Here is a 26,752-nt window from a genome sequence, read left to right as displayed (position 1 = left end):
AAAAAAAAGACAAAGGAGGCTGCTAAAAAAAAGCATCTCACAATTAAGAGTTGACAGATCAAGGGAAAGGCCTTGGACAAAATAACTCACAACTTCATCCTCTTGAGGGAAACTAGACATCAGGGAGTTTGAGGTACGGCGTGTGGCATCTACGTCTTTCACAGCACGAAGGACCCTCTTACATGTATGACAGTTTGATTTCACAATCAATGAATTGCATCCGTTTGAAGTCGTTGTGACAAAATGGATTTGCTTGTGGGAATTAAGACTATTTCAGACTCAATTCAATTCAACAATTGAACACAAAGATTGTGGCTTCCAACCCAAAATAAAACGCCGTTTTTACTTTGACTTTCGCGCGGCGGGGAAGGCAGTCCCGGCATAAACTACTGGTCACTCGTGGATGTTGAAAGAAAACTGGATCTTTGGAGACAGAGCCCTGTAAAAGTTGCTCATTGGCACATGAAGCCAAGATGGCTCGATTGCTGAGTGTTAAATTACCGCGACCTCCTGAAATGCTTTCGCATCCCTGAGCCCGCAGAGGAGGCGCACTGGTGTTCCCTTTAACCCCCGCCTCCCACCCTCTGCTCAACGACATAAACAATAGTTCCTTATGCCTTGGGAAGCAACTCTAACTAAATCAAGTTAATCGAGTCCTGTGCTAGTTGATTGACCTCAGACGTCTCTTAACCAATGTAAGTCTATGAACTAAAGGGGTTTCAGGCCCAACCGCATCATGTGACGGACCCGAAAGTTGTGATTCTACAAATAGGTTAGTGCAAATAATTGGAAAAAAGAAGTCAGAAGGTGTCGTTTGATATGCAACATATGCAGGAAACACACTTAGCCAATTTCATCTGTGGAAATAGTTACAATTCCTTATCATCCGTGAACAACTATTTTAGGGTTAATAACATAAGCACATTACATAATCTAATTTGTGGTGATATATTGTAGTTTTAAATGCACGTTTTTAAAAGTGAGCTTTGTCAAAAAGCGTCAACATGGCCATTTCTCACAAAATCAACACTCAAAGACTAACGGTCCTTGTCCGTTTCCTTCTCCGATCTGTATTCAGCCGACGCTGCCGCCTTGCTGTCTGTCAGTTATCCCACATGAAGTTTGCTGTGTCTTGCGTGTTAATGAGCCTGTTTGAATTTTGAACAAAAAAAATGGAAAGTCAAACTATAACTTGCTGGTCTTTTGAAGGCCTTGGCAGAACAGACATTGAGCTGATGATGTCCACTGATCCAGGCAGACCGGGGGCGTGGGGGGAAAGATTTTCAAAAGTATAGTTTTAAAAAAAACCTCAAAGCCCAGAACCGTCATGTGCTTAGTTGCAGGGATTCAACCCAACTCTCAACCTTGAATTCATCTGCAGCCTCGCTTCTCATTTAGAGAGCGTGTGCACACGCACACACAGAGGAAGGCCTGTGCATATCAGAGGTCAAGGTGAGAGGAAAAGCTAACTACTGGGCAGAGAGAGAGGGTGTAACTTTTCTTGTCAACACTCACAACTCTGTACGCACTTGTGTAAATGAACACTGTACTACCTGCATGTGTGTGTGGGTCTTCATACAGTATTGACTAGTTTCTTTGCAACACATTTTGAGGAGAAAAAAGGCACGGCGCACACCAGGAACGGTTTCGGCGCGCCTCCCCCTTCCTCACCCACCAGTGAATTCTGGGATTGTAGCACAGGTCTTTTCAAAAAGGGCCGTCCTCAAGAGAGAAGACACAAGTGGGATGAAGGTGATTCATGCGCACGCAGAAACATGCGAGCGTGCGCGCCCAGAAAATAAATATGTGTGGGAAGTGCTCCGCGGTGTGAGCCGAGCACCAAACAGACAGGAAGCAACAAGCGAGAGAGTACAAAAATAAAAGCACCGGTTCAACAATGCGGGGTCAATCACGCCGGTTACTCCACGTAGTGTGGAAGCTACGAGAAAATAGAAGCACAGAATCTTAATCCCTCGACTTGAATTATCACAGACTGGGACAGACGGGTGCTATGTGAAGTTCAATTAATGATAAAATGTCGAGTAAAGACTTGTGTTTGGTGTGTGTGACCAGTATTACAGTCTACGTTGGTTTGAGTATACGAGCTGAATCTGGTTAAGCTCCCGCAGCACACTCCTCTTGTGAAAATGTTTCCATAGTAATGGCAGCAGCACTTCCTCAGTAGACGAATAACAGAAACGGCATCGTATAAAAAAAATAAAAAAAAGTAAGTACAGCCGAGAATACATCTCCGTGATTAGGTGCGATTTCTGGAATTTCTGAGGTGCTGTGAGGGGCAGTCGGACTTTCAGTGAGCCTGCGGCTTGTCAAGACCTCTTTAGGTCTATTTAAAGAGCCGGCACATCTGCCCCCTGTTTGCCTTTCCGGGGCTGTAAAACCTGGAAAGTGAAAGGACGGTGAGCCGTGATGAACGAGAGGGCAGGCGCTCTTTATGAGATACACACTTTGGTTGTTTGCACCACAGACTTCCAATGAACAGAACGGGACTTGTATATACACAAATCAACCTCCTCAAGTGCTTTTTTTTTTGATGCTTTCCTCTAGCTGGGTGCACTTAAGATGGCCGTCAAGAAACATAACACTGTTGTTATGGAAAATCGGTGAAACTGAAGCGCACACACGGTATAAGCGCCTTAAAGCCGTATTGTGCAATTTTTGCTTGTCAGTGGCTCCAAATAGCATGCGTTTGAAATCGGAGGACTTTGATACCTGGAAGTATCAAAGTGGAGTCGACTGCAACCCAGCACACTTGTGTTTGCCAACCAAACTGGTGCTTGATGTTTTATAGCGAAAGAATCAAAGTCGTGTGAAAACCTACGTCTTACTTTTTAGGAGGGGGATCAAATATACATTTTGATTCCTCACATTTCCTCCTGGTGGTTGTTCATGATCACACAAGTTCATGTGGTCAGATCCACAACATTTAAACAAATAAAACTCTTTACTGATCTGAAACTGGAACTGCTGCATACTGTATACAAGTTTACATTTTATTTATTTTGTTTTAATGGAGGGACAGGCAGGAACTAATAAACCCATCACATGTGACAAGAATCCCTTGCGACAAATTTAATTTGCGTTGCCTCATATCACACATCACTTTTAATGCTTTGCCATTAAATCCTGTAATCACAACTCAAATGCTCGGAAATATTTCTTCGGCAGTTGCAAAGGAATCCGAAAGACTGCACTCGTACGACTCGACTGAGTCAAAGTAAAAATGAACAGTATGAAATTTAACCCTGAAAACCAAACAAACAGCATGCAAAAGGTGAAGTAGGTCACTTGGGCTCACTGGCGCTGAAACCTGACTTCTAAAATTATAAAATGAAGGGTGAGATATTTTACTTTACTCCACGGGCTAGCATTTCTTTATTTCTATAATACCCTTCTCACATGTAGGCTAATAGAGGATTATTATAATGGCACTGCGAGGGACATGGCGGGTCAGGAGCCGGTCCCTGTGGGTCAGCTGGCTACAACTCTGACATATGCTATCCTTTCTCCTCCGTCAGGGGATTTCACCATGACAACACTAGTCTGTAACCTCTATTACACCATGCACACACACACACACACCCACACACACACACACACACACACACACACACACACACACACACACATATATACATCAATACATCTTAGCAGGCATTTTCGTTCCCTAATCCTCTAAATCACACTACAAATCAGCTATGGTCAGGGCTGACTCAGAGGACACTAAAATATGGTGAAACACACACACACACACACACACACACACACACACACACACACACACACACACACACACACACAGGAGGACAATCAATCCTCACTCTTATTTTTCAGAGGAGGACTGAGAATGTGACCTACCTTTATTGTACAATCATTCAAAGGGCAGTAATTATGTCCCTACATCCTCCCTCTTCCTCTCCCTCTCCCTCTCTCTCTCTCTCTCTCTCTCTCTCTCACGTCGTATCACTCTACTGCCGGCGGCAGCCGAGACTCACTTAACATCAACCTTCCCTGTGAAGCGATTAAGATAAGACGGGAGGTTTATTAGCGTAATTTCTGCCGGCGTTCAGCGAGCTGATGGTCTCCGTGTTTCTTCATCACAATTCCTTTGCGTGGCGGTGGCAGAGGAAAACATGGGCCTTAAATTGCCCCCCAGGCTTGTAGAGCACCGCTGTCCCGTGAAGACCCCCGATCCGTCCTTCGAAGCACTCGACCTACTGGGAACTGAAACAAACGGGCTCATTTTCCAGCTGACACCAGCGCAGTTCTGAATCTGGGCAATTGCCCTAGAATGGCCGTCGTGGGAGTTATTCAGTATGTGTGTGAGATACTTCTACCTGGGAATAGAGAGAGAGCGCTCGAGCGGTTACAAACTGCGCTACCCCTAAATATCAAGCTCGTCTTTCAAATCAAATCCAAACGAAAGCTGTGAAACACCTGAGCGACGACAGCAGAGACCGAGACGTCTTCATTCTCGCCAGTTTGATAATAATAAAGCAGCAAATACATCTCGGGTGAACATCAAGGCTCTCAGAGGCTAGAATATGAGGTCTATCAGCTACAGATATTTCAAATTAAAATAATCTTGATGAAAGTCTTGACAGGTGTGTTGGTCTCTTTGTTCTCTGGACTTAAATACATTTGCCGCTGCTGGGAGGCTGAGTGCTGCTCAGTGGGGTGGGAGCCATCAAGGAGGGAAAAACCATGTGTCCGTGCTTCTCAGCAGGAGTCTTTGGAAAGAAACATACAGCCACTACTTGGAACGGACACAGCCAGACGCGGCTAGCGTTCTTTATTTAAAGCATATTTTGAAGAAATGCCTTTGCAAAGATGGATTGGTAGTCATTAGGAATATGTTTTTAGAGGTGGCAATGTCTGTCCGTCCACCGCGTTGGTCCATATTCCAACAACTATTGGATGAATTGTCGGGAAAGTTTGCACTTGTGATGTCGATTCCCGACATCTCTTTCAGCATCAAGAAACAATTCCAAGTTCTCACTTGTCCTGTCAGACATGTCAACGACAACTGGACTGATCGGCATCACAAATTTGGTGCTAACATTTATGGCGCCCAGAGGATGTACCCCCTAGCACCACCACAAGGTTGATGATGATGACTATGGCGTCCACAAGCTAACCTACGTTGAGCAACACCAGCGTGCAGGCAACAACAATGCATGTTCGCATGCCAACATTATCATGTCAACCTGCATAAGGCTCAACCATAATCTTAAATTGCAGGCAAACATCCTCTGAGACATAGAAGAAAAACATTACGTGGCAACATTCGGCAACAGATTAGCAGCTCTGTTTGCCTGGAATAGCAGCTCAGCCCGTTTACCCTCCTTATTGTGCGCCGCGAAACCGAGAAGGAAGCGCGCAGTGCTGAATCTAAGGCTGGAGGGAAGGGAAGACTCCATCATCGGGCCTCATTATTTGACAGTTATCCGAGGGATGGTCTTCCACTATAATCACTATAATCCACTCGGCTATGGGGGCAATGGTAGGGATGGATGGCACTGGTTACCATAGAAACGTGCACGGATAATGAAGTGTGTCAGCATATAGCTATCTGTAGCCAGTCTAATTTGTGTTTGGTGTGTGTGTGTGTGTGTGTGTATCAGCGTGTGTGTGTGTGCGTGGGCTGAGAGGATAGTTCTTCCATAGAGGCATTGCACCTGTGTGTGGGCTGACGGCAGAGCAGAACAGCATGATGACCAGTGTGTGCGAGTGTATTATTATCCCGAGTGTACAAGAATCTGCCAGTAACACGCAGTGGAGGCAAAGCTTTCCAAACTTTCTCACAGCCGGTACAAAGCAGATTATGTAATAGATGACATGTTGAATCGCACGCTGCATTTTGTACACACATGGAAGCGTTGACACGTAAGGACTTAGGCCCGACCTGCCCGAGCAGTTTCAAGAGCTTTGGAAGACAAACACACAGGAACCTTCATGTGTACATTTACTTTCTTGTAAAGCTGTTGGGATTACAGCAGCGACTTGTAACATGGTTTTAATGTGTCCGTCAAGACACATTAAAAAGAGCTGCTGAGAAACCACTGGCTGCATGAAACCACAGATGACTTCTCTCTCAACTCGTCCCACCTTCTTCATATTTCATGCAACTCAAGCTTCTCTCCAACCCTGTCGACCTGTCGTCTCTCTCGTCTCTCTCTCCTTCTATTTGCATGGATTTTTACAGCCGGTATCCTCGCGCGGCCGCATCTGCCAAGCCTCCTCTAACCATCTCCATCTGTCTGCCCTCATAAAATCTTTACTTCTCAACCCATCTCTCGACAGACTAATTGAGGATAAAGAAGAAGAAGAAGAAGAAGAAGAAGAAGAAGAAGAAGAAGAAGAAGAAGAAGAAGAAGAAGAAGAAGAAAAAGCTGCAAATTGTTTCCCTTTCTCCGTCTTCTCTCGTGCTGCACTCGTACCATCTCCGAGTCTCTCTGTGGAGTGAAAGCAGAAACTACAGCAGCTAGTTGTGTTAAAAAAATAAATAATTCAATTTAAAAAAAAAACATCAGCCTCGTGCCTGTGAATTCGTACTCAAACAAATACACACACACACACACTGCTCGAGTGGAACTACAGCTGGTGAGAAAGGACCAGCAGAAAATGTAATTACATTTGATCAGATGACAACTGCCTCTCCGTAGCCTCCAGTGGGAAAAGCAGTGGGTCAGAAATAAAAAAGGCAAACCGTTAACAATACAGGCAAAGCCCTAGTCAGTTTCAGAGCGCACACACACTCACACACACACACACACACACACACAACATGGATATTACCAGCCTCAATCACATGTTTTTTTATGCAGACCTCTTCAAAAGAGGGTCCCATTCTGGGCTGTGTTTGATGTCAAATGTCAGTGTTTCGTCATTTTTAGACGCTGGAGCAACAGAAAGTCCACATGCAGTGAAAACTAACTATCCCATGCAGCTCTTGGCATCTGCTTTGCTCGAGCGAAGCCTGTGAAATCTCCTCTGATAAACAACAAAGAAATGTGCTCGGGGTCCACTTGGAGGTGCTTGGCTGAGTGCAAATGAATGTCTGTAATGTCAAGCGCTGTGAGGAGGCTGCCAAGCTTCCTCTCTCTCACATAATTCCATGAACGCACCATCATCTTCAGTTTCAGCCCTTCAGCATTTCAGCCCTTCACCGGGTTTGGGGGGTAATCATTGTAGACAAAGGGTACTTTCATGTATGCTAAAGATGAGATAGAGGACCAAATGGTGATGCACAACAGATGAAACGCTTTTACTGTAATACAAGCATGTTTCCTGTGTGGTACAGTAGCACGTGAACCCGCAGTAGCAAGAGTGAGCATCCGTGAAGATGTCCACATTGAGCACAGCGAGAAGAGAAGAGGCTTTGGTCTAAAGAATCAGCTGCTTTGTCTCTATTTTCAGCCACACGTTACGGATTTAGCAGCCGCCTTCAGACTGATGGTAGAAAACGCCTCTTATCCCTCTTGTGATTTGCTGGTTCAGCGGAGGGATGGTGAAAGAAAAGCCACTTTTTTTCTCCACGGTGACACAAGGCAGTTTCATGCTATGATTATTACTTTTGAAAATTGTGAGCCGTAGTGGAAGAACCGGAGTAATGTGGACTAGTAAAGTTATTATGTTTATGGGCTGAATATGATAACACCAACACTAATTGCAATTCAGTGTTTTATTAAAAGATAGGTTTTTCACACACACACACACACACACACACACACGCACACACACACACACACACACACACACACACGACCAAAACAGTTAAGCACTCCCAATGAAAGCTGACTTTTTTCACAAAAAGTCATCATTAGGCTTTTATTCTGAAAACTCTCCAGGCAGCGGGGCGAGCCGCCGCAATAATGACATTTTTCTGCAGCAAGGAGCCGTGTTCATGCGTTTCAGGCAGGAATAAATTATTTGTAACTTCGGCCAGCGTGCCACAATAATCAGAGGAATCTGTTTACCGATTGGCTGCGGTTATTCTCCAGCCGCACCACGCTGCAGCTCCACTGTGGAAGCAGTGCTACGCTTCACCAGCACACTAAGCTTGGCCTCACCTGAGCCTCTCCGGTGGTAGATCTAGGTACAGGTAACACATCATCACACACACACACACACACAAACACGCACATGCACACACACAGCCGTCTAGGAAATGAGAATGAGCCTCATCCTGGGATAATGGTCCATCACAACCCATGATGGTTTCCTCTCGAAGAGTAAATGGCAGTAAATGGGATGTTGATTGAATCACCGCACTGTCATGTCGACCAGATGGCAAAACAAACAAAAAAAACTCTTGCGCTTTACCATGACACCAAAGAAACAAACAGCATCTAACAGGCTCCCAATTTGCCAAACAAACCCTGGAGTGGAAGGTATGGGTCGAAACATGGAGAGAAACTGTACTTTGAACGATTGGGTAGCTGCTTGTGAAAAAGATCATAGACGTTGTGTTACCAGCTTGGGTATTAGAGGTTTTCATGTCATATTTAAACTGTGTTGGTGTGTTATGGAGGGCCCTTCTCCCTCTGTGAGCGGGAGAGGAGAATTTCACTACACAGTGAGTCAAGTCTCACTTAACACAACCTTTTATTACATTTACCTCCATCACACTTCCTACATGCAGGAGCCAACCCCCCACCCCTCAAAGACACTGTCTTCTTTAACTACCTTGACTTCAAGAAACAGTTGGAGTTTCCTGGAAAGAAGCGTCGCTGAGTCAAAGCACATTTGTTCTCACCAGCGCGCCCAGCCTGTGGATCCATGAAATGTACTGCTGGCGTCATGGAAACATGCTCCGGGATAGTACAAAGGCTACCAATCTTGTTAAAAAGCCCTTATTGAAAGAAAAAAAAGAGGCGGGGAGAGGGGGAGGGGGCGCTCAATCGACCAAAAAGTTACTTTTTCTTGAACATGAATGAAGTAACCAAGGGGAAGAAGGCACTACCGCCAACACTAATGAAATCTCCTCCTGCCTTTTGTGAGAAAGAGTTTGGCCTCAAATAAACTGTTTGCGTCCACTTATTATGCCGTGCCTCGAGCCATGGAAGGCAGCGGCGTGTGAACGGGTTCAAATTGTCACCGTCGTGCTTAAGGGCTAAGATGATGTCTCTACAGCACGGCCACGTCTGTGTACATCTGTGGCAGATAATCCCTTCGTGGGTGACAAAGCAGTTCCAAATCCTATTACGGGACTTTTGTGGGACCGGCACTAAACAATGCCACCACATCTGGTGCCGTCTGCTGTTTTGCGTGCTGCTTTCTGTGCATCTTTGAAGCGAATGAGGCTTCATTGATGGGTGTGAACTCTACAGGGTTTTAGGCAAATTGGGGGTAGGAGGGTGGGATGTTCGTTCTCTTTGATGAATTCTGGCGGGACCATTACTTTTAGAGGTGCCTTTTCGAAATGCGCCAACCGAGGTGTCCTTCCAGCCATCCGTCATCCGGTCACTCATTCATTCAAGCAGCCTTCCCCCACATCCTCCCATTTATATGGCCGTCTATTCCAGAGTCAAACCCTCGGTCCTCCTCAGCCGACCAACAGCGCGGCAACAAGCAGCTTCCCTTTCGCAAAAGCCCTGGAAGAATCTCACAGGTGGTTTGACGTACTCGCATGCTACTTCAGAGGTTTGAATAGAAAGCACGGCGGGCAAAATGGTTCCACCTTGTTGGACTAAATGACACAGGGTCTCACAGGGTCACAATCCTTCAGTTATTGCCAGAGCCAACACCCCATTAAAAAAAACATTTGGCCAACGGGTACCACCGACATCAAATTGCAAGCACATGGATGGATAATTAAGCTTTCAGTGGGTTTCATTTCACAGGTCTTCACTGAATGCCATTCTGCTCTGGGTCACAACGGTTAATGGAAGAAAAAACAATTGGAGCCTGGAGAACATGCTTCAGTTTCTTTCTTTTTTCCCGGTGAAAGCCTCATGTTGTGATCAAAACTTCAGATTAATCAACCAAGACCATGTGCCGCGGGTGACTCAGGTCACCCGGGGGTTGGGCGAAGTCAGCATTCTTTTCTCACAAGCTTTAAAAAAAAAAAAAAGGGGGGGGTGGGGCATGTCAGTCAAAGACGGAGAGTTGCAAGTGAGAGCTGCTCCAGCAGAGAAAGACACAACGCTGGACAGACACAGCGAGAGCAGGAGAAGGGACACATCTATCCATGTCTCCTGTGATGCATCACCTCTCTATCCTTCTCAGGAGGGTGTGGGGGGGATGGACACGGTGGCTGATGAATGGCCCCGCTAACAGGAGAACAAAGCAGAGTTATCCCCGAGGGACAGAAAAGGGAAAATGATTATTTCTTGGCTAAGTGGTTCTGGTGAGAGTTACAGCTAAATCTTGTCTGAGATGGAACTTTAAACCGGTTCTCAAGCGCAGAAGCTTTACAGTGACTGAACTCCTCCTAAAGTTACAGATTTTATCCAGACCTGAATTTCTTGATCTGGCTACAATGAGTCACCTAAATACACGGTGAACCTTACATGTAATAACTGCAATGAATTCTAGACCAGAAGTTACATTTTTCCATATTGCAGAAGTTCCCGGGAGGACGATACGTTCTTTTGGTAAAATGTGAACATTAAAAAGTATCATATCGATCATTATCGAGTCAGCAAGCTTGCCAGCGGGTTATTTTTTTTTTATTTCCTTGGTTTTCACTCTGATGACTTAAAAGGGGAGAGCAGAATTTCCACATTGGTTTCACATTGTGCAAAACTTGGCGAGAGTTAAGTGACAAAATCAATACGACACACACGTGTCCATTATCTGTGAAGCTACAACCTGCAGCCAGTTAGCTTAGCTTAGCATAAAGACCTACAACAGAGGAAAACAGCTGAGTTTTCTGCTTAGATTAGAGAGCTTTGGACGGGTTGATAGTGGATTTGTTTTACCCTGATTCCAGTCTTTAAGCCAGATTTATTTACCCTTGTAAGTACAGAAGAATAAAATGGAAAGACAAAAAGGCAGCAGTGGCATACCGGGCACACACCCAGACAGGCAGGACATGACTCAGAGGACAGAGAGTCGCGGCTCAAAGAAGTATTGCTAAATGATTTCCTCCGTGTGTATGCCATTTGTTGAACTTGTATAAACACTGCATGGATAGCCGCTGCAGTAGTAAAGCTGATGACGCAACACAGCCAAGCAGGCGGCGGCAATCTCTTCCCAGAGACAATACACAGAGAGACGTGACCTTGCAAGTCCCTATGACTCCAAACCCAAGCACACCCCCACACAAACACACATACACACTATTAGTGCATGACCCTGGGGAATTTCAAAGAAAACATATCTCCCAGAACTTCCCGCATTAGCCCCACTCCTCCCCTCTTCTCTCTGCCATCCTTCTCTCCTCGTCCCCTAAAGCCCCCGGCCGTCGGCACCAAGCAGTTTATCCTTACTTGCCGAACATCCTTCCTTTCCTTCTTTCATTCTTCCTCTCCCCTTGGACGGACAGGAAACTTTGAGACAACTTTTTGGAGACCGGAGATAATGCTCACTCAAATGTGTGCAGCGATGACGGGAAGAAGATTGACGTAACCACCATCTCCTCTGCGTTTCCATCCCCGTCAACACACAAGGACAGCCTGCTTCCTGGGATTCATCCCGGCAAAAAAAAAGACAAACGGATACAAAGTGCAAAGTCTGACTGAGCCGTTACAAAAGATGCGCAACACTAATACATCATTCCCTTTCTACACGTTACAATATGATGTCCCACGGATGGACCGTATGTACCTCACGTCTAAACATGTTGCATTTCAAAAGGATCATCGCTATGAACCCTAAATTAGCAACTTGAACCAGTTCTTTAGCTTAATCATAAACTGGACGGAGATGTCACGCTTTAGCTGTGACGTGCAATGTGTAGGAAGTGTCTCTGTAGTCATTTATAGTAACAGGAAGTTGCATACATACAGCAAATGGTGAACAAAGAAAGAAGTTCATTTAAGTATTAACAAGAATGTCTCTTTTGGAATGACAGTGGAATGCTGTATTTACATGTTATTTTGGTGGCGAGATACCTCTTTTGTTCAGTTGTAATTACAGATAGAGACTTTAATTACACTCCTCGTGCTTCTCCTGACAACCATCTGTTCACAAGTTCAACGGATGTGAAGGGAAAGCTCCCGCTGCTCCTCTGGGCTTAAATAAACGCATGGCGAAGACTCAAGGTTGATTTACTGAATGGAAAAATGCACTCATGAATGCAAACCACCACATAGCAAATACACACGTGCACACAGACACACAAAAGCAGAACCTCGGTCAAGCCAGCCGGCGCTTGAAATTGAATGCTCGTCTACTCTTCTATGCAGTACGGGTGCTTGGATTGCCAAGAAAATACTAAAATGGACAATAATTTGACTTTGTTGTACAGTCAAAGACAACATTATGTTCCACATTGTATGAAATCCAATTATAATCAAATATGAAGTTCTATACAGTAATGTTTTATAGTAGTTTCACTGTTAATGATTTTACAGTTTGAGAAAGTTACAGGCAAAGGCGGCTCAAATGGCATTCATTTTCAGACTTTCCTCATATTTCAACTGCACGGTGGAATACAAAGTCAGGAAGTGTTTGCAGATGTTAGGGATCAAGATTTTCCCGGCCTGCTAATTTTATCGGACACGACTTCATGACATCACATACTGCAGAGAAAGGTGTAGCGTGTGTTTGTTTGTTACTATGAAGTTACTGATCACATACAGATCCACACTGGAAGGGATTATGGAAATTACAATAATGATTTGGCTAACTGTCCATATGGATATTTTTTAGAGAAGGGATTTTTCTGGAAATGTATATTCATTGAGTAGGAAATTAAGAACAATCGTGTGTGAGAACGGTAAGAGGAAAAGCAATATTCTCATCATGTCCTCATTTGAACTGTTAAATACTTCTTTAGGAGGTTGTAGTAAAATTACATGAAATCTGACACGGACATAGTCAGGGTCATCATGGACAAGAATCCAGTGAATGTTTACTATCAACTCTTAAGGACTTCCTATAATCAAAGTTTAAATATGAGGAAATTATGAATATGAATGCCATTTGAGGCGACTTAGCCTTTCATTTTCTCAACAACCACACAGTAAAAGCACATACAATTTGAGATTGATATAGTCAGGTTCATCCTGAAAATAATGATTTGCTAATCAACAAAGGAAATGATTTTATTACAGATCAAATATTATTATCTGACCTTTCAAACAGCCCTTTTTAATGAAAAACAGTACAGTAGTGCAACTTCAGATTTTATTGTAATTGGATTTCATGTAATGTACATCGTAAAAATATATTTGACTTGTTATATCAAATTATTGCTTAAATATAGGTCTTGCTCCGTGCTTTTGGGCCTATCCGGGGCCCCGTACCGTAAGACCACCAATAGATGAGCGTTGCATGTCACGCAGGGCTGGCTTGACCGAAGTTACGCAGATGGCGACTCGCAAGACCGCAGTCGGGTTTCTGCATGAGTCAGCGCAGTGTTGCGCCTTTTTTCATTGCTTGTAGCACTTGCAGCCTAGCCAGCCCAGAGCCTGGAGGGGAGGAAACAAAGTTATTGCTCTTCTTTGAACATGCACTTGGCAAGAGATTCATGCAAATACGCAGCCACTCCATCAGCCTATAACACAACGCAGGGATGCCAACCCTCATTCTCAATTCCTAGGATGACTCTAACGGTCCTCTGAACAACGAGCACACACTTGGTGTGTGAAGTGTGAAAAGTTGTGGAAAAGAGTGTTTTGTTTGTCTTCATCTTAGCATCTGAATTGAGAAGAGGTCAGTGGAGATGATGCGCTGCATCCACACCGTTATTCCACCTGACTACCAGCCCTCGGCTGTAGGAAAACCCAACAACACCAACCCCAACGCAATCACCACAACACATGCCTTGGAGAGGAGTAGGACAACAATGACATGGGTTATAAATGAAAAAGAAGTACAAAGCTGCCGTCGTGCTGCGTAGCATGCCCGGACAAGAGAGCAATCATCTTCACCTTCTAATTTTAGAGTCAAGTTGTGTGACCAAATAGACAAATGAGCTGAATGCAGACAACGGCCCCCTTTTTTTGTCTCATCACAGACAAACACAGGTGCACGAGCACAGACCACCGCTCTGCATCGTGTTGGTGCCACATGCGCAACCAACAGGCGGCGTGGATTTAAAGCGATGCAATTAATTGTGTGTACGAAAGAGGGAACAGTAATAGTCGGTCTTACATCATTTACACTTTATAATAAGTCACCTTTGACCAGATCCTCCATCAATTGAATAAACAGCACCATCAATAGCCTTAGCGCTGCTTTTATTGTACATACTACTATTTCACTGTATATACACATTATAAAAACGCATACACTTGGCATTTTTGCACTTTTATTGTTTAATTTTCTTAAATTTAATACACTCTTCTCTATTGTTGTGATATATATATATATATATATATATATATATATATATATATATATATATATATATATATATATATATAGATAGATAGATAGAGAGAGAGATTCACACATACATACATATACATACACACATACATATATATAGTATTTTCCATACCCTAATATTTGTGTGTATTCTATGTAACTGCCACAATCAAATTTCCCCTTGGTGATGAATAAAGTATACATATATCGTCTACGCTGCCGATCAGTGACGTAGCAATTGACGACTAATCGGAAAAACTATGCCACACGATGGGATGCATTTCATGCAAAGTGACACACAAGAGTTACGTGTCGACCGACCGCTTGTGTATTCTCTTTCTGCGAAAGAGGTTTCAGATAGTTAAGAAGATAACGTTTTGTTTTTCTTAAAGTGTGGTCAAACCAATAAAAAAAAAAAAAAGTAGTCATTCTCTAGCGGAATGGTTTTCAAAGGCTCCGCAGAGAAACGCTATTCTGACGGAGTGAGACGACACCATCAGGGAATAGTTCAGACTCCTCTAAAGTGCTTCAAATGTGTCTGAATTGCATTAAACGCAGTCCTCCCCCCACCTCCCGCCACATGCACGGGACAGCGGACCCTATGCGGCTCACGCAGTCAGGCGTCTCCGAACAATAGAAAAACCACAGTCGGGCTAACAAATGACACTAAACAAAGTGACAACAGAATGAGCAGGAGGAGAGAGAGAAAAACAAGAGAACAACAAACTAAAAGACAACTCACCTCCTCCACGGTGAGAGGCATGCATATCCTGTACTCCTTCAGCAACATCTTCCGCCGCGCGCGCGTCTCTCTCGTGTGCACTCACAATGTGTCAAAACCAGCCGAGTAAACGATCCCTCCGCCAGCCGACGGGATGTGTGTGATGTCTGGAGACGTGTCAGCGCATGTGGGGAGGAAGGTCGAGCCCGGGTTAGGACAGGCAGCCCGAGTTGAGGCTGAGTTCTCTCATTGGGACCCGCGGACACTGTGTTGCCGACTGGGGAGCCGATTAGAGCAGTAATGAGCTGGCTTTAAGGATCGTCCCCTCTCGTATAGCACGCCGAGGAGTCAAGCTAGGCGAGGAGAGCCGGACATGACCGGAAGCTGTAGGGAGTCAGGCTTCAGAATAAGAGTGGAAAACTGGATTATTAACTGAAGCTGGCATCGGGGGGGCCTCAGATTCAGCTATGCTGCTTGGCAGTTTTCATATGTATTTTTGTTGTATTATTGGGGTTTGTATTATGCTACACACAATGTAAGAGGTTCAGTAATTAAATTGTCTTTGAATTAATGTACAACAAATTGATGTGTCCTTGTGTGAAAAAAAGAAGAAAAAAAAAAGAATTATTGTTAGTTAATAATATTGACATGACAAATTAAATAATTTCTGTCAGAAATATATATATATATATATATATATATATATATATATATATATATATATCGTTTTTCCTCGTGACCTTTTTTAAGTAGATGGGGAATTATAATTTATGTATTTGCTGACGGCTATTTAAGCAGCTCAATGGATTTTATGTCATTTCCTAAATGGCATCTTCTCGGATGCGTGATACAATAACCAAACATACAGAGATTTGCATCCCATTATATGTATTCTGGAGTTATATTTGCTGATTGGTTTGAATGATGTCAAATAATATGCAGGTTAACAATTTAACATGTATGGTCTAGTAGACTCAGCATGTCCAGTATCTTAGTCCTTAGTTATCTTAGTATGATAACCTTCGTCCTATCTATCTATCTATCTATCTATCTATCTATCTATCTATCTATCTATCTATCTATCTATCTATCTATCTATCCATCCATCCATCCATCCATCCATTCATCCATCCATCCATCTCTATATCTATCTATCCATTTATCTATCCATCCATGTATCTCGCTATTCATCCATCCATCCACTGTAGGAGGTTCTCCAAGAACGATTGACGACTATTTTGAAAAATGTTTGACCGGATATGACATTGCCTTCTGCCAGGTAGCTTACACACTGTTTTTTCTTTTCTTTTCTGGAGCGTACCGCTAGAAATAAATGTCAAATTCGCTGAGAAAGAAAATATGTGCTTTTCAAAGCGGAGTTCCGTGCCGCTGCCCTGCTCAACACATTCACACAACAAGGTTGCTGCCTTCAAAGTTATGAGCACGAAACAAGTCCCCGAGACTCTTCTTCTAGTACTTAAAGCAGCTTGAATAGGCATCGGAAAATGTACGCGGTTCAACAGAGCCCCCCTTTCCTCCCTCGGCTCGGCCGGTTGAAATACGACTTTCGACTTAACCGCAGCGCAGGAAACATCCGCTCACTGCTGCGCACTCCCCTCCACATCTCACCTTTTCTTTCCGTCTCACGTGCAGCCTGTGCACACACTTAGGTCTCGTCAGGGCTACGAACATGTCACAATAACAATGTAAAGTGCGGCCAGTGCAGGCCTGTGGTCCTCCCACAGTTTCAGGCCGATGCAGCATCCCAGACATACATGCAGGCATGGCAATGAAGAAGAAAACAAAAGCTGTGTGGTTGTTGTTGTTGTTTCCTGGCCAAACTGTGAATTGTTTTAATCAGTCACGTGACCTCAATCTAGCCATAGAAAAAAAACCTGAAACAAAATCGAGAGAGAAATCCAGTGCATGCATGGTAAAAGCTTTTTGCACTTCCGTTATAGCTCCAGACAGTGTGTATGAATATTGAATTATTAGTATACTTCAAGTCGTTCAACTCAAGATGACAAATACAGATGGCGTCTGCGGAAATGTTTTTGCAAATGCCCTTTAAATACTCGTCTGTTGGGTCAAATACATACTTAAGAGGACGGCTGAGTGAGAAATGAGAGTAGCCTGTATCTGTGATGAAATCACTGAGAATTAGTCACACTTACTCTTGACAAAAGTAGAGAGAGAGGAAAAAAACACATTAAACAGTCTGTTTTAATGAAAAGGGTGGGGGTGAGGGGAGGGGGGTGGGGGGGGCATTGCTGCCTTCATTGACACCTGTGATTTATTTGGGTCTATACTCAGCAAAATTCACGCTCATAATTCTGCATTGAAGATGCTGACAAACAGCACTTTGCGCTGTCAGCACGCATTCAGCGTTTCCCCAAGAAGTATATTCATGCAGGGTGGCAAGCCCTCCGAAACACCATTTGAATTTAAACTCTTCACTTAACCTCCAGACTGATGTGTGAGCAGCTCCTCAGAGCAGGGTCACCAACAGTTTGTACTGAGACTCTGGGATATATTTACGTGCAGACATAGTTTACAGAGTAATTAAGTAGACAACGGTGACAGTAATAGAGCACATCTCTCCAAACGTAGTTTATGTTTGAAATACGAGTGTTAAATCACAAGAGTGAGTGACTGACAAATTTGATTGAATACATCATTTGCAATAATAATTTAATAAATCTCCTCCAGCAAACTGTTTAAAAGCCCTGATTAATTTGTCTCATTAACTGCCCATCAGTCTTTTATTGAGGTTTCCTCATTTGTGTTCTTCAATAAATGGTCTAACAATGTGTAGCAGCACATGAAATAGGCGTTATAAATGAAATGAGTCATATTCACAGTGAAATAATCTATTCTAACTGATACCCTGTCGCCACAGCATAGCACGTAAATTGTAGATCTCAGGAAGTTATGAGAAATAATGTCAAGAAAGAGCCAAACAGCTATTTAGTTGCTATAATGCTTGTTAGCATATGTTATAACAGGTGCAATAAAGATGTATTGCGTTATTTTATCATATCAGTTATAGATAGCGTACTATTGATAGGCTACACCTTACTGAACCACATCAAATTACTTTATTGTCCAGTAAACGCTTTCTGTACGCACACTACATGAGTTCACTGACGTTTGTGTGGCCTTATAAAAGGCTTTACTATGCTGCAGATTCTTAGAAATAGCGCGTCAACAATTTTAAGAAAGGGACAAATAGGGAAAAACCCCAAAGAGCTGAGAGGTTCTTGCACGTCTTTATTGAGAGACCATGAAACTCTTGATTTGTTTTATAGACTTCGATCAATAGGATGTTCCTCTCGTGTTCTGGGATATGTTAAGGCACAACGGTGCTTTGTGCATTCAGTTTAATCTGATGCACAACACAAGGAACATCTCTTTTGAAAATGTCAGGTCTATATTTCATTTTGGACAGTCTTTGTTTATATTTACATAAAACCCTGAAGCTTGAGGGTCATGTGGTATATCGGAACCAGCTAGCCGTGACCTAATAACCTAACTATTTAAATAAGGTCTGCATTGATTAAAAAGGGGCATAGTGCCTGATGTCATCTGAGCGGCTGTGTCGTGTCAATAATACCAAACAAATCTAAAAGCTCTCAAATAGACAAATGTTCCAATTTTGCAAAGGAGCACGACATTTAAACAAAGGAGGTGTTGGGAATGATAGTCTGTCGACCGCCTGTTATTCATCGGTGGTATTAAGGATAATCCAAATGATTATGGTAGCAATGATTTGAGGTTTCAATCAGTCTTCTTCAGCTGAACTCTTCCTGGGGTTTTCTTTGCAGTCAGAAATATTTGCTCAAAGCACACAGATAATTTCTGTGCCTCTGCAATCAGAGGTATTGTTCCATCTCCCTCACAGTGGACGCGAGTCGTGTGCAGTTTGTTGGACTCGCGCAGTCTATGCTGAGCCTGCACTGGGATCAAACTGATTTTGGCTCAGGTCTTAAGGGCTTTCTCTGCCACGCGCAGGAAAATCACTGACCCAAATCACTGAAGGTAGCATGGGAGCCTTTCAAAGCAGTGTACTGTGTGTAGACAGGAATGCGCAGCACTGTCATTAAAGGGACACCTACTGGTGGACTGTTGTCATTGGACTCTGTGTCCATTCACATGATCATGCCCATTCACAAAGTTCTTCATTCCCCCTGAGCAATTGATTGGAAAGGTTTTACACTTTCAAAAAGTGTTTGTGTTATTATATTCCTCATACTATTTATTTTAATTGTCATCCTCCTTCTTAATTATCATCACTATAATTATTGCCAAAAGGACTCTGACGTTTAACGATTTTTGACAAGGATGTCATCATTATCACCTCCGTCACCAAGAAGATAAAGTTGAAATATGAAAGTCTAAAAGTGACAGCATCTCTAAATGGTTGTGTTTGTCTTTTTGTTGTTGTTATCCAGACAGGACAGTACCTCCAAAGAAAATGAACTCCTGCAGGCCTACGACAGCACTCTATGTCGGTGCTATACAATGCTATAGAAATTATGTAAAAGAGAATTGTGTGACCCTCTTGAGCAACAAAAAGGTACCCTTAGCTAATTCTATGTTAAAAATGTATATGCTAAATATAGACTAATTTAGTTGGGCACTGGATTTTTAAAAAACAATCCATGGTTTTAAAATAGCACTTGATCCAAATTAAAATGACTTTCTGAATAGGATCATTAATGAATTGAAGACTTAACGTAGCTTCGTGCAGAGGGGAGCTACTCCTTGTTAAATGCATGTGTGTCAACTTAGCAAAAACAATAAACTAGATGTCTAAAAATGCAAATCACCTTTTTCAAACTAATTTAAACTATTTTTCTTTTTTTCAATCCGCCATTATAAAAATATGTGTAATTAATAAAGGACATTCATTGCGTACATTATAGAATGTCACAACTATGGTACAATCAGATTTAATAACATGTTAAGGTAATAGAAAATAAGTGAAAGATATTTTTGGTTCAATTGAAGAGGCTATCAAAAAGGAACCTATATTTTTATATAGTTTATATATTATTAGCTATTACTATTTTGTTCGGAATATGATTGACCTATAGTGTATTTGGGTATTCAGATTTGTACTATTTATATGCATTTACAGCTATCAAAGAACAACACTAATCATGTGTTTTCCGTGGGTTTTGTTTGTTTAACTACATAGAATATAAGTACATAAGTATTTTAATAAGAACAAAGTCGAACGAAGAAGCCCTTGGTCTCAGCAGAAAGTTGGCAATGTTAATGCCTGCCTAAAATATTATGTGGTGGGTCCTCACTGGGTCCTTCAGGCGCTTCGGACAGCGGTTTGGTACTCTCCTCTGATTGGTCGCCAACCTTTTCGTTCCTCTGACAAGCATAATAGTGCACTGCTAGGCTAATTTCACAAGAAAAGAGAAACATCGTACATTACCCTAACCTGAACACCACAACGATGTCTGACGAACGGGCTGAAAGATCTGATGGGAAAATCATGAAGATGGAGGTTGACTACAGTTCAACTGTAGACCAACGTATCCCGGAAGGCGAAAAAATGGCTAAAGTAAGTCTTAAGATGCCAGCGCCGGCTGAGTCATGGTGCATCAGTATCAGTGCGTTAGCATCCAAGCTAACCTCGACGTTGTTTAGCACTGTCCGGAAATACTCCTATAACCAAAATATTGACCGTAAATTACAACCAAAAAAATGTTTTTTTCAAATTTAACTTTCACACGTTTCAGATAATTCGTTATTGTCACATGCTATGTGAGATATGAGGCTCGCTAGCATGCTACTAGTCTAAGCGGTCAAGTCATTAAAGTCACAAACATCCTAAGCTAACTTGTTAGCCAGGCAAAGTGCCTTTAATTCAGCGTTAAACCAAAAACATACATTCACATTTATCTTAAGTAATACGTGTTACCAACGCCAAGCGTATGTGTGTTTTTCTGTTGCAGGAGGGCAAGCTGCAGGAGGCTATTGAGAGCTTGTTATCATTGGAGAAGCAAACCAGAACGGTAAGTTGTACACAATCCAACGGATTTCACTTACTTCCCTTCCATTGTGGTGAATCTAACATCTTGCATTATTTCTCAGCTGTCGCCCAAACACAATAATTTGGTAAACCGTCATCATTGTCAGTCAGCTTTAATGTCCAAGTAAATGTAACACGGACCAGGAATCTGACAACTGTATTTTGTTGTGATAAACTGTGAACGGGTTTCTCCTAAACTGATCCAAGCCGGGTAAATGGTCTTAAGTTGGAGAAACAAAAGGTTCTTGTTTGTTCTGAAAACATGACATTCTGGAGCTCTGCTTTTCTGCCGTGTTGTTTTTGTGTCTTGTATTACTTATGTGCCTTCCACCCCTGCTCAGGCCTCCGACATGGTGTCCACTTCAAGAATCCTTGTGGCTGTGGTCCAGATGTGTTATGAAGCCAAGGACTGGGATGCACTGAATGAAAACATCATGTTGCTCACCAAAAGGAGGAGTCAGCTAAAACAGGTCAGATACTTCTTACCCCCTCCGACCCCCCATGGCTTTTATCTACCAGTTGTCTCCAAACATAGTCTTATTAGTCCAAAAGTATAACTTTTATTTTTATCTAGCAAGTCTTACTAGTTAAATTGACCCCTAACAAACGCTGTTGTTTGTAGTCCAGATACGAAGCACACCTTGTACACTCCGCAATATTGACCACTACTTGTATTCCTGAAATACACTTTTTTTGAAAAGTACACTTTTTTTGAGAAGTGTACACCTTGCAGATGTTCTTTGTCAAGTTTTAATGACAACTGAATCTATTCTTCTTTTACTCTCTTTCTTATCAGGCTGTCGCCAAGATGGTGCAAGAATGCTACAAGTATGTGGATGCTGTGACAGATCAGCCCATCAAGCTGAGACTCATCGACACTCTTCGCACCGTGACTGCTGGCAAGGTCTGTATGTATGTATGTATGTATGTATCTATGTATGTGTGCTGTAAATTCTTGACTGAGATACCTAGAGACAGGTGTATTATCAAATGTATTGGCCTAAAAGTTCAGCTTGTTTGTTTATCTGAGGCACTATTCAGAGAAGGAAACAACGGCATTTGCTAAGGTTTTATGAAATTGTTGGAAAAAAATTCTCTTCTGAATAGGAGATGCATATGTGCTCAGGTATGTAATGTGTAGGTTGTGGTAACTAATGCATGACTATTACACTCACGACAATAGCCATGTCCTCTCTAATACACTAAACATGCCCTCCTCATAGATCTATGTAGAGATTGAGCGTGCCAGGCTGACGAAGACCCTGGCCAATATCAAGGAGCAGAGCGGAGAGGTCAAAGAGGCAGCTGCCATTCTTCAAGAGCTGCAGGTAAGAGACAGATGGTCTTTATTCTAGGATATATAACACTTTGTCCAGTTCTAGTGGAGACAAACCGGGGCACATGTACTTTTAAGAGGTTTGAAAGAATTTGTTCATATGGGATATGTTTGTCATCACATTTCTAAAGGGAAGGAAATACACAAACTAAGTGAAAGGGAAGTTTCATGGCATTGTGTTTGGAAAGTCCTTAATGTATTTATGTGTTCATCTCAGGTGGAGACGTATGGCTCCATGGAGAAAAAGGAGAAGGTGGAGTTCATCTTGGAGCAGATGAGGCTTTGCATTGCAGTCAAGGATTACGTTCGCACCCAGATCATCAGCAAGAAGATAAACACCAAATTTTTCCAAGAGGAGGGCAATCAGGTAAGAGAAGGAAGTCAGGAATTCAGCGCTAACAACATGCTGCTATGTACTAACTTCACCTTTTTGCTAAACAAACAACTCAGGAGGCCAAGCTGAAGTACTACAACCTGATGATTCATGTAGACCAGCATGAGGGCTCCTACCTGTCTATCTGCAAACACTACCGGGCCATCTATGACACCCCCTGCATCTTAGAGGAAAGCAGCAAGTGGCAACAGGTAGGTGGGCTTTCTTTCATGGCCACAGTATATTCAATGTATAAATACATTTTGTGTTTATGTACTGGTGTGTTTCCACTTAACTGCTGATATTCCCTTTTTTGATAAATGCTTATAATGGAATTTATTGCAGTAACAATAGGTATCGTGCTGTACACTTTTACTGTTTTCCTGCCTTATTGCTGGAGCGCAGTACCACGGTTGCAGAAGAAAATGTTTGGAAGTACAATAGATTTCTGTACAAACCCTGTTTTAGACTTAATGAGAGTTATTGATATTGGTTCTGAAATCTAGACTATGCACTAACTATGCTCAAAATGTGATTTTTTTTGTTGTTGTTGTTTTCATTAGAACATTACCCAGGTTATGAACATATGTATGATTTTTGTTCTTTTCTATGAACAGTGACAGTCTCAGTATAGCTTCCAATAGTAAAAACAACACTGTATATCTGTTTAAAAACTTTGTAACACACAAGACTTTGTGTGTTGCCTTTTGGGTGCTCTGAAAAAGCCATGAATGCATTTGTATTTCAGGCCCTGAAGAGTGTGGTGCTGTACGTGATTCTTTCACCTTACGACAACGAGCAGTCGGACCTCGTGCACAGAATCAGCGAGGACAAGAAACTGGAAGAAATTCCAAAGTACAAGTAAGACAAACTTTGTGCTCCTGCCTGTCGTCTTCACCCTGAAAACAGCTCGCATACTTAATGTGATGTGGGTCCCAATGTGTATGCAGTTACAGCACATCAGCTGCTACTTAACCAACTGTACAACATACCAGTCACTCCGTGTCTGCACATGTGGCCGACAGATGGATTTCCTGACACATACTGCGTATGCATTTAGCAAGACAACCTTTGTGAATGCAAGAATGTTCACGTTCCTCCTGTCATTCCTAGGGATCTTCTGAAACAGTTCACCACTATGGAGCTGATGCGCTGGGGCGCCCTGGTGGAGGATTATGGGAAGGAGTTGAGAGAGGGCTCACCTGACAGTCCTGCCACAGATGTCTTCTCTTCTTCAGAAGAAGGAGAGAATAGGTGGAAGGACCTGAAGAACAGAGTGGTGGAGCATGTAAGTCCCACAGTCAAGTGTAGGCTCCTTACAGTTGCAACTGATGCGTACATGGTCAGATGGGTTTGATGAGAATTTGTTTCCACTTGGTAGCAAGAAAACGTCTAATCAAAGTGTTTTTTTAACTACCCTGTTGAAAGACTTGTCTCAAATTAGGATAGCACTTTCAAACTAATTAATAATAATGAAGAATCATATTATTGGCACACCAAAAAAAGAAAGTTGCAGTCAATGTTTTTTTTATTTGGCCGGGCAAAAAAGAATGTGTGGATGATGTGATTTAAGGCTTTGTTCAGACTCCGATCTCGATTCCTTTTTTTTTTTGACATTCATATTGTATCAAGATTGATTTCACAACAAAAAAACGAGTGAAACCATATATTCGTAATTTGAATCCAAACCGCATTTGGAGGTGGTTTGTAATGCGATTCTACTCAGACTTCTGAAGATGCGTCTCTGTCCGGAAGGGTTAGTTGAACGTCAGGGACAGATGAAGTTGGTGGACAGATGTCGAAATAAATCAGCACTTTCCCTCTTCATTCACTTTCTGCTGCTTTTTGTGTTGTCAGTCATTTCTTTGGAGAGACAAGTGGGCTACATGTCGTCCGTGTTTTAAATGAATCAGTGAAATGTACTATATGTTTTGTCCCCGGCAGAATTTAAGCTGAACAAATATATTTAACATGTAAAATTTCACCACTTTCATCATCCATTAAGAAAATGTACCGTAAGTCTAGTTAACGATTAATTAACAGACAACACGGATTACAACTTAATTGTGTTAACTTATTGACTTTTTACACGCTTTGACTTAAGTGATGAATGTGCATGTTTTTGAAACCCTCTCAAATTAATTCATCTAAGTACATCAAATTAGATTAAATAGAGTAAATTAACCTGAGAGCAGTAGAAGTGCAAGCCAAATAGTAAAATTATGATTTTGATATTGAAGCTCCATGCAGATTCATTGGCTAAAACTGGCAGACTGTTGTGTGCAATATTAAAATGCGCTCAAATTGGATTAGTAATGGATGGTTGGATTTCAGCTGTAACTAAGTGATGCTGTGACCTGACTGCACCTTTGTTCTAACTTGATATAATTATCATACTATATTCTGCTGCAGATATGTATATTAATGGAATTCTTCCTTTTCCCCACAGAACATCAGAATAATGGCCAAATATTACACCAGAATCACAATGAAGAGGATGGCCGGACTCCTTGACCTCTCTATTGACGTAAGCCAAGTTTTACTAATTAGCTGTCTCTAGTTGAGCCAACTTGGTTTGATTATCAGGATTCGGTCTCACTGGAAAAACCTTTTTAGAGGTAGCTATAGAGTACGTTGTCAAGCGGCTTAGAGTGAAATATGTATTTGATATTTTTTACTTTACATACAGCACATATATTCATGTGTGAAGACATGTTATGGATCAGTAATTAAGTAAAGGTGAGAAACATTTGAGTCCAGGGTTCAGATGTTTGTGTTCTAACTCTGCCTGTGAAATATTTTACCAGGAATCCGAGGAGTTCCTCTCCAGCCTAGTTGTAAACAAGACCATCTATGCCAAGGTCGACAGGCTGGCCGGCATCATCAACTTTCAGCGGCCTAAAGACCCCAACGATCTGCTCAACGACTGGTCGCACAAACTCAACTCCCTCATGTCTCTGGTCACCAAGACTACGCATCTCATTGCCAAGGAGGAGATGATCCACAACCTGCAGTGAAACGATAACCTAGTGCGTTATTTTCTGTTTTCGGTTCATATTTGTTTGTTTTTTTCCTTCTGTGGGAATGTTTTTGAATAAATAGTACATAAGCGGACTGTGACTGCAGCGTTAATCCAATGTCATATAATTGGAAATAAATCTGCAGCACCTCTACTATGTTCATTTTTTACTTTCCAGTAAAACCTTGACAATAAACACATGAGCACCTCCCTTCTTTGCATCCTTGTCAGTAATTGGATCCTGAATGTGCTTCACATTGCACATTCCTAATGGCTATTAAACTGTAGTTTTAATAGCTATCAAACTATTATACAGTAATATTCATTACTGTATAAAAAAAATAATGCTGAAAACTGTTTTATAGCAATATAAACTAGAACCTCCTCGCATATGGTTAACAGTTGTATTTAACCTATCCCGCATACAATCTAATAGGACAATTGTTTAGTTTCTTATAAGCATCACTGCATCGCATCATTTGCGTGTCTTCTGTACAAAGGATTATTGAAGTACAGGCAGAAATACAGTAGCGTGAATGTTTGAAACCAAGACAGATTTCTGTGTCGGTATTTGAAAAAGTTTAGCATTTAGAGGCAGAGTGACAAGCACCATACACTTGAAATTATATTTTATTGGATGTACGCATTGATAGCATTATGATATTTAGAATGGATAACCCAGTTTATTGCACAAACTTAAACTAGAGACAATTGAAGTGAAACAAATTTTGGAATTACAAAGAAAAGCCTACTTG

General features: G+C 42.1%; 2 protein-coding genes across 2 annotated transcripts in view; one reads left to right on the top strand and one right to left on the bottom strand.

Annotated features, from left to right (window-relative positions):
• The window catches only part of LOC137795084 (cytoplasmic phosphatidylinositol transfer protein 1-like), a 58,979-nt gene extending 43,391 nt beyond the window's left edge, over positions 1-15,588 (bottom strand). Inside the window, exon 1 of the mRNA XM_068592344.1 lies at positions 15,242-15,588. Within this exon, the coding sequence (XP_068448445.1) occupies positions 15,242-15,289 (48 nt within the window). The 5' untranslated portion in view covers positions 15,290-15,588. The remainder of the gene's footprint in view (positions 1-15,241) is intronic.
• Positions 15,589-20,553: 4,965 nt separating this feature from the next.
• Positions 20,554-26,208, top strand: psmd12 (proteasome 26S subunit, non-ATPase 12). Its single transcript, XM_068592413.1, has 11 exons — positions 20,554-20,798; positions 21,193-21,252; positions 21,611-21,739; positions 22,066-22,173; positions 22,493-22,597; positions 22,823-22,972; positions 23,056-23,190; positions 23,727-23,839; positions 24,092-24,266; positions 25,428-25,505; positions 25,786-26,208. The coding sequence occupies exons 1-11, from the start codon at positions 20,691-20,693 to the stop codon at positions 25,993-25,995; spliced, it is 1,371 nt and encodes a 456-aa protein (XP_068448514.1). The 5' UTR covers positions 20,554-20,690; the 3' UTR covers positions 25,996-26,208.
• Positions 26,209-26,752: the final 544 nt, after the last annotated feature.

Source organism: Clinocottus analis, unplaced genomic scaffold (assembly GCF_023055335.1).
Source record: "Clinocottus analis isolate CAN_PGR_092001 unplaced genomic scaffold, fCliAna1.0.p SCAF_27, whole genome shotgun sequence".
Lineage (NCBI taxonomy): Eukaryota > Metazoa > Chordata > Actinopteri > Perciformes > Cottidae > Clinocottus > Clinocottus analis.
This window is presented reverse-complemented; position numbering and strand designations above follow the sequence as displayed.